This window comes from Gossypium hirsutum, chromosome A05 (assembly GCF_007990345.1).
Source record: "Gossypium hirsutum isolate 1008001.06 chromosome A05, Gossypium_hirsutum_v2.1, whole genome shotgun sequence".
Taxonomy (NCBI): domain Eukaryota; kingdom Viridiplantae; phylum Streptophyta; class Magnoliopsida; order Malvales; family Malvaceae; genus Gossypium; species Gossypium hirsutum.
Window position 1 is genome coordinate 5,153,126 of NC_053428.1, and position 8,222 is coordinate 5,161,347.

General features: G+C 35.5%; 2 protein-coding genes across 6 annotated transcripts; one reads left to right on the forward strand and one right to left on the reverse strand.

Annotated features, from left to right (window-relative positions):
* Positions 1-701: 701 nt before the first annotated feature.
* LOC107890472 (putative cysteine-rich receptor-like protein kinase 20) lies at positions 702-4,365 on the reverse strand. Its single transcript, XM_016814918.2, has 7 exons — positions 2,819-4,365; positions 2,469-2,597; positions 2,166-2,341; positions 1,854-2,064; positions 1,513-1,750; positions 1,271-1,421; positions 702-1,146 (listed from the first exon to the last, which is right to left on the reverse strand). The coding sequence occupies exons 1-7, from the start codon at positions 3,930-3,932 to the stop codon at positions 838-840; spliced, it is 2,328 nt and encodes a 775-aa protein (XP_016670407.1). The 5' UTR covers positions 3,933-4,365; the 3' UTR covers positions 702-837.
* Positions 4,366-4,925: 560 nt separating this feature from the next.
* Positions 4,926-8,222, forward strand: LOC107890473 (uncharacterized). Of its 5 annotated transcripts, none has more exons than XM_016814919.2 (9): positions 4,926-5,127; positions 5,226-5,276; positions 5,708-5,729; positions 6,081-6,195; positions 6,344-6,376; positions 6,709-6,834; positions 7,187-7,293; positions 7,374-7,445; positions 7,690-8,222. In XM_016814919.2, the coding sequence occupies exons 1-9, from the start codon at positions 4,984-4,986 to the stop codon at positions 8,049-8,051; spliced, it is 1,032 nt and encodes a 343-aa protein (XP_016670408.1). In that variant the 5' UTR covers positions 4,926-4,983; the 3' UTR covers positions 8,052-8,222. The 5 variants fall into 5 exon arrangements, with proteins under 5 accessions (XP_016670408.1, XP_040968896.1, XP_040968895.1 ...); XM_016814922.2 differs by having other exon boundaries at positions 5,036-5,127; positions 5,656-5,729; XM_016814920.2 differs by having other exon boundaries at positions 5,036-5,127; positions 5,708-5,820.

Below are 8,222 nucleotides of genomic sequence, written 5' to 3' on the forward strand. Positions count from 1 at the left end.
CTTGCTATTCTGATTACCTTATAAATAATGAAATTAAAAATAATATATAAAGAAATTACACTTTTTACCTTCTAAAAAAATTTAATCTATTAAAAAATAATAAAATTATATTTTTAACCTCTCAAAAATTTATAATTAATTTTCAGCCCTTCTTAAAAAATTTCTAAATTTACTCATTTCAGAATCATAAAAAATTTAAAAATATTAATCCTATTAAACAATAAATAATATTTCTTAAACAGTAAATATGAACTCTATTTTGATTTAATTTTTAATAATATAAGAACTAAATCAATTCATTTAATAAGAGAAAGCTTGATTTAATCATGGTTTAAATAGGTTAGTGATATTGTACTATTTCGAAATTTAAAATTTAGTTTTTACACAAAATTTTTAAATCCAATAAAATATCAAAATTTAATGTTTCAAAAGTAAAATATAAGATAAAATTTTAAATTTTAAAAAGAGTATAAAACTCTCTAACATATTTAAACCAATTATAGGAACCGCTTAGGTACCTTCACAGAAAATTTTGAATAGGTGGGTTACGGGTTACCCTTTCACTTTTCAAGATCCATGAAAGCAATTATGACATGAAGAAGCTGGTATATGCGTACGTAATAATTAAGATATTTTTTCTCATGTTGCATTATTAATAAATGAATTTTTCAAGTACTTGGTCATTGAAAAAATGACAAAAATTTAAGAACAAGTCATGTATTAGTATTAGGTCTGAAATTATTAACAATGAAAAATATGAACAAACAAAAAAAAAAGACACTACAAATAGTTACAAGGAAATCAACAATCATCTGTTGTCATTGTTTGCAGCGGCAATCATCGGGGTTCCAATTGTGAAATCTGAGGGTCATTGAATGAGCAAATTTCTTGTTGTGATGCAGACGTACTTCCCGTATTTTTATCTGCTTTTACAGAGAAAGCTGGCCTTCTAGGCGTAGTTGCCGCCATTGAAGCATTCTTAAGCATACTGAAAACTTCTAACATGGTTGGTCTATTCTCTGGATTTTCTTGCACACAAAGCAATGCGATTTGCATGCATCTCATGATTTTACAAGTTGAAGATGAATCATCAAGTGATGTATCGATGAACTCTGTCCCTCTATCATCACTCCACAACTCATATGCCTGCAAATCATTAAAAAAAAAACCATTAATGTCATTCATTCAGTAGCTTAAATGGGTTTGTTTTTTGCATTTGGAAAGACCTTGAAAGCTTAAACATTAATGAATTCATGGTGATTTAACTTACATATTCAAGAAGGTTTAAGTTCTCCTGTGGGCCATAATAACATGTATTCCTCTTGCCACTTATAATTTGCAGAAGAAGAACTCCAAAGCTGTAAACATCATACTTCATGGAGTATATACCTTTTCTTACATATTCAGGAGGAACGTAGCCACTGAATTGAGATTTGTTTGTCATTAAAATGCTAAGCAATATACACCAAATCAAACAAAAGGAAACCCTGTTTCGAAAAAGGTTTAACTTACTATGTTCCAACAATCCTACCAGTGTTTGCTTCATTTACATCCTTCTTGAAAAGTCTAGCCATCCCAAAATCTGATATCTTGGGGTTCATATCATAATCCAGTAATATGTTGCTAGCTTTTAAATCCCTGTGAATCACCGTAATATTCGAATATTCTTGAAGATACAACAGTCCTTGAGTAACCCCTTCAATGATACTCACACGCTTTTCCCAGTCTAAAACATACCGCCTGACTGGATCTGCAACAACCCCACACTTTTGATCATAGCATCAACTATAAAATTGTGTCCAATATGTGCTTTAAACTAAAATTTAAGACTTAAAATCAACTTAATAGCATACCAAAGAGATAGAGGTCTAAGCTTTTATTTGGCATGAATTCATATATCAGCAATTTTTCCTCCTTTTCTGTGCAATATCCCAACAGCCTTACTAGATTTATATGTTGAAGCCTGGCTGTCAATGTAACCTCATTTTGAAACTCCTCATGTCCTTGAGTAGAAGTTCTGGAAAGTCTCTTCACTGCAATTTCCTGGCCTCTTGGTAATTTACCCTATCAAAATCCAAAAAGGATACTCAATCATCATTTGCTGGTGCCATTGCTTCAGCACTGAATGTAAATGCTATTGACCAACCGTATACTGTTTATGTTACCTTGTACACAGGACCAAAGCCACCTTCTCCAAGCTTATTTGCACTTGAGAAATTATTTGTAGCCCCTTTGATGTTAGCAAACTTGAACACTTGCAAATGAGAAGCATCACTGCCAAAATTTTCAGCAGCTGGTGCATTAATTCTTGGGCTAGGAATGCTTGTTAAAACCATTTCCACTGTAAAAACGAACCAAAAAAATGTACAAGGAAAACTCAGAAAAAGAAAAGAATCTTTCCTTTTATGCATTGCTATCAACCAAAACATTCGCTCCAATTCCTATCCTCAAAGTTGAAGGCCATTTACCTTCTGATTGAACCTTTCTTCTACGCAAATAATACAGTATAGCTACTGCAAGGATAACAATGAGAGATACTGGAAGGATGATTTTAAGCAACAACTGCTGCCTGTTTGATTGGTTTTCCCCTCCTTGAGCTGCCAATGTAGTTTAGCAGCAACATTAATTAGGATCTGTCATCAAAGTTGATGCACTTTTGTTTATCTGCTTTGTTTACTTTTATGTAAAGATTGATTTGGCTAAAAGTTATGAAGGTTGTTTTTAGCTACACAAAACAAGCAAATAGAAACCAACTCCTAACTCTCTAGTGCAGAGTTTTTAAGCTCAAAAATCTTCTGAGATGGTTGAAAATACCTACCTGCCCGTGATAGCACCCAATTATCATCATTGGAAAGCTGAAAAGCTTTGAAACCAATAAGCTTTTTCTCCTTTACATAGGACATTTTTGCTTTGATAGTCTCTACATCATCAAAATTGATCCAAATTGTTGGGGTAGCTAGTAAGTTCACTACATAAGTTGCATTGTATACACTAGTAGCTCCATAACCATAATCTCGAATATATGATTTGATAGCTTTGTAACCCATGGAACCATCAATGTTGACAGCAGGACCTGAAGCTGGTGCACCAATGGCATTATCTTGACTGCTCACCAATTTCCATGCATACCCATGGTAAGGCAAACCCAAAACCAGCTTGCTAGGTGGCATTCCTTTATTTAACCATTCCCTAATCCCAAAATCTGTATTGACATTACTAGATGGATTATACAAAGCAGCATGAAGGCCTGTAAAATTCTCCCTTGTCGGCAAATGATAGTCATATGCCACAACATGAGCCCAATCTACATTTCTTCTTATGGAATCGATTGGATAACTTACCATTTCAATTGTTGGCAAGTAACGAATGGCTAGTGTTAAGATCAATTGCGACTCACCTGGTTGTATCTGCTCTGAATTAATGGCAGCTCGCCACTCATCTAATAAAACACCAATATTAGACAAATCTGTACTGTTAGGCCAGACCCAGAACAAGTCTATGCCTTGAAAACCATAACGCCTAGCTGTTTTTATAGAGGAATCAATGAAAGCCTTCCTTTTAGAAGATGCTGAAACCATTGAAGATAAAACCGAGTCATTAACATTTTCACCAGCAATAGATTTTCCAGTTGCAGATATTCCATTCCAGATGGATAACAGTGGTTTAACCGATGGGTTTCTCCGTTTGACTATGGTTGGAAAAGTAGAAAAATATTGTTGAGAGGCAGAGGGGATAAGGAGCTGATAATTTGAGGCGTTCACATCAGCAAAAGCGTATGAAAGATGAGTGAACAAGGCAGAATTTATGTCTTGTATGGGAAATTCACCACTGGCATACCAGTACCCAGCTTTAACCAAAGTTTGTGCCCCGCACAAGTGGAATTGAGAAGGGAATAAGATGAAAAGAAAGAAGAAGATAATTTTGGATGCCATGGAAACTTAAAAGGCAAGATCTCCTACAAAGCTAAAACTGTTCTTCAAAGTCAATATACCATCACGTGTTAACAGTGACTTTCCATTTAAGAGGCTTCCCGATTTGTGAACTGGCAAATACAATATGTACTACACCTACCCTTCACTTGAAAATTGAAAACCACGCTCCAAAGTCCATTCCAAACCCCGTTTTCTAAGCGTTACTACTGTATTAACCGGCCCGTCAATGGTTCCTGCAATGAAAGAGGAAGCCACCGCAGCTTCTTCTACAACGACAAGACTTTGGGTTTTCGTATGTGGCTGTCATAGGACCTAACTCATTCAATTCTATATTGAATTAAGAGAGCAAGGGAGTTCTTTGACATTTGATGATGGACACTTGTATGAAAACAGACAAACAAAAGAAGTAGAAAAGATGTTTTGAGAGCTACCGTTTAGCTAAAATATAATAAATTGTTGAGAGTTTTCATGGATTTTCCGCCATGATATAAAATTAAAAGTTAAAAGGTAGTGGAGCAAGCAAGCTTAGCAGCAGCAGCCTTCTATACAAAGAAACAAAAGTAATTACAATCTCGTATTCTAGATGTATATTACGTCAGTTTTTATCTGCATGACACAATGGTTATCGCATAACGACATTTTAGTGTGAATTTTTATTTCTTTTACTTCCGAGAAAAATAATCCACCTACCAAATTTGTGATACATTTTACTTATTATATAAAATTTCTTGAAAGAAACAATCACTAAACTTTAAAAATTAATTTTCATTAATCATAAAATAAACCTAAAAAATACTTTGATTTCAACAAATTAAAATTATTTTCTGAAAGAAAAAAAATCATGAAATCAAAAAAGAGCCGTGCCTATTATGCCAGAGTTTTCACAAACAGAACAAAAAATCGGACGGCCAGTAATGATTGAAATTGGACGGCCACAAGGGCTCCTTACATTACCTGTTTATTAGAGAACAAAGGGTTGACTTTCTTTAGAGTCAGCCAATCAACTATTGCCAGTAAATTATAAGCGGGAAAGAGGAGTACCATAAAACAAATGCTTAGCGCGTTTCTCCACGCGCCTACTCTAAGTTTTCTTTGCTCTTCATCTTCTTCCCCTCAACCTCAGCCAAAGCCCCGCCCTTGTCTCTCTTCCATGGCTTCCTCTTCCCTGGTTCGAATCGCTGTTGTTGGTGACGTCGTAAGTTGTCGGTTTACCTCGTCTTTATTGGATCATATGTATCATATTGAAATTTCCTTTCCGTTTATATTTTTTTAGCTTGGGCTTTTTTTTTGAAGCACGATGATTGGAACCTTGAAGAAGATGCAAACGCCCTTCAATTTCTTAAGGTAATTTTTGTTTTATTTATGTTTGAGAAAGATTAAATTTCGTTAAAAAAAAACCGTCGGCTTTTTAGATAAGTGTAAAAAAAAAATAAAAAAAAAGCGCTAAGGGTTCTGCTTTAATGTGAAAAATAAAAATAAACATAAGAGGAATTCAATAATATAATTTGCTTATCGATTTGGGTGCTTTTAATTAACTCGGCATTCTAGCTTTGGGAATTTTATTCTCAAATTCCCTGATTACATGTGTTCAATGAAACTGTACAAGTTGCCAGACTACATTTTCACGGATCCCATTGATAGATTTCAAGTTTCCGTTAAATTAAAGATTTGTCTTCTTATTGGGTTTTTTTGGCTTTATATGAACTCTTCTGATGTTTAAAAGTTTCATATGGATCTCAAAAACCTATCTGATAAGAGACTTCGTGGAAATGCAGCCGGATTTGGTGCTCTTCACAGGCAGGTTCCTCTTTCCTCTTTATCCAACCAATGTGTGCTATGATTTTTCACTTTTGGAGTCTTCCCTCTAATATTTTTCCAGATCCAATTGGTGAGTCATGTTGAAAAGAAACATGTATTGTAAGTTGTAACCATGTTGTGGCTAGATTCTGGCGCCATTTCACACTCTCGGATATGTCTGAGACACTCTAGAGTTGTTCATTCATTTAAAAGAAATTAGATAACTGTAGCTTATGTGCCTAAATCAAGCAGCCAATGTCTAGCTCTAGCGCTACCTGAACAACCTGTTACATCCGTCAAGCTTTTGCTTCTCCCCTTTTTTCCTTGTTCACATGCTTTTGCTTCATTCAGGTGATTTTGGTAATGAAAATCTCGAACTAGTTCAAGATGTCGCTGCTCTCAACTTTCCCAAAGCAGTTATTTTGGGGAATCATGATTCTTGGAGCACTCAACAGTTTTCTTCTAAGTGAGTTACTTATGCCCGATGGATTGACTAATATGCCTGTTGGTTGTGTTTGGATTCTGATGTGGTGGTTCTTGTTCATGTCTTAAGTTGCTAGCTATGCATTAGACAATCTAATGATTTCTAATTCAGCACATCTTTTCTTGTTTAGGAAGAAGGATCGAGTTCAACTTCAGCTAGAATGGTGAGCTTTGCTGACCTATAAAAAGGAATTTTGAGAATGCATGCTTCTGTAATTTTCTCTGTTCCTTTTATTCTTCCATGTTAGATGGTAACTGTGAAAATTTGAGGCTTGGATTAGTCCAGTACATTTGTTTCAAATATCAATATAATCTCTTGGCTATAATGATGTTCTGTTGCCAAAAGTTAAAAATGCGAACGTATGGATAAGGAATTTGGCTACTGACACAGTTTATTGTATGTGTCATCATATGGTCCTTTTGCATGTTATAATCATTTGTAAGTTGTAGCGTTTGAAGGGCATCAGTTGATAACAATGTTACTTTCACATTATAGTCTTGGACAGGAACATGTAGGTTACAAACGTCTGGACTTTCCTTTACTAAAGCTCAGTATTGTTGGTGGACGGCCATTTTCATGTGGTGGTCAACAAATATTTAGGAAAAGGCTTCTGTCTGCAAGGTAGTATTGCATGGTGGCAGCTGTTTGTTAATTTACTACCTGTTTTGTTGACTTTTCATACTTTTCTCGTGTTGTATGTTGTGTTACTTTTACTCTTTCCCCACAATGACTCACTTTTCTGCAAGGTCGTATTTCAACCTTTGTCTACTATTTCCTTAGATAAATCTTGTTTGGCTTGTCTGTTAATTTTGCAAAACACTCGAATCGGCTTTATTAGATTTAAACTATTCTGTAATCTAACAATCTAATAAGTTAAGCTGGCTGTGCTAATGGGATTGTTAATTGTGGAATTTGGCTCTCGTCTTACAATCTTTATGCATGTTGCAATTTACCAAATTGGAGTGCCATTTAGGTATGGAATCCAAGATATGGAAGGAAGTGCCAAGAGAATCTATGAAGCTGCGCTTGGGACCCCAGAAGATCATCTAGTTATACTTCTTGCACATAATGGATCCACAGGTGTATGGACTTGCCAATTCAATCATTATTTGAGACCAATTGGGTTTTCCTATAAAAGCATTAGGCGTTACTTTTTGCAGGTCTTGGCAGTGAACTGAATGACATTTGTGGAAAAGACTGGGTGTTTGGTGGTGGTGATCATGGTGATCCAGGTAATTTATCAGAGTTAGGCTCCTTTCAATACAGTGTTTTACCTTCCCTTCAAACTAATTTAGTTATCTCACTCTGTTTTGTGCTTGAAAAGACTGGTGGAATAATATGAAGCTGAAGACCAGACGTAGGAGTGTCAAAACTAATAAATCAAATGCCCTTCCTCATGCAACTATGTTTGTCTATGTTTGAAATAGATTAATGGCCCCATTTTGTCAAAGCTAACAAAAATGTCTTTTGGTACAGATCTAGCACAAGCCATCTCCCACTTGAAAGAGACTACTAACGTCTCCATTCCACTACTTGTGTTTGGTCACATGCATAAGGAATTGGCACATGGGAATGGTCTTCGTAAAATGATTGTAGTCGGGGCTGACGACATCATATACCTGAATGGGGCCATAGTTCCCAGGGTTAAGAGATCCACAAATGAGACCTCACTGCATGCATCCAATTCTGATGGCACCTACCGAGCCTTCACTTTAGTTGAGATATTGAGTGGACAAGTGAATAAAATCTCCGAAAGTTGGGTGTCTGTTGTTGGAAATGAGACAACATTAGAGGAGGAGCACATACTATTCAAATCGAACGGACAGTCTTCTTGCTGATTGGTGTTGAGTTTGACTTCTTACACTCTTTAGAGACCAGCAACAGAATTAATCTGCTAAAATCTAAATAATAGTTTTGAATCTTGCTTACTAGTCATCCGTATGTAGCAGGAATATGACTTATCTTCACTGGTAAACATTTGTTAATGTGATATGGAGAGTTCTGGTTTA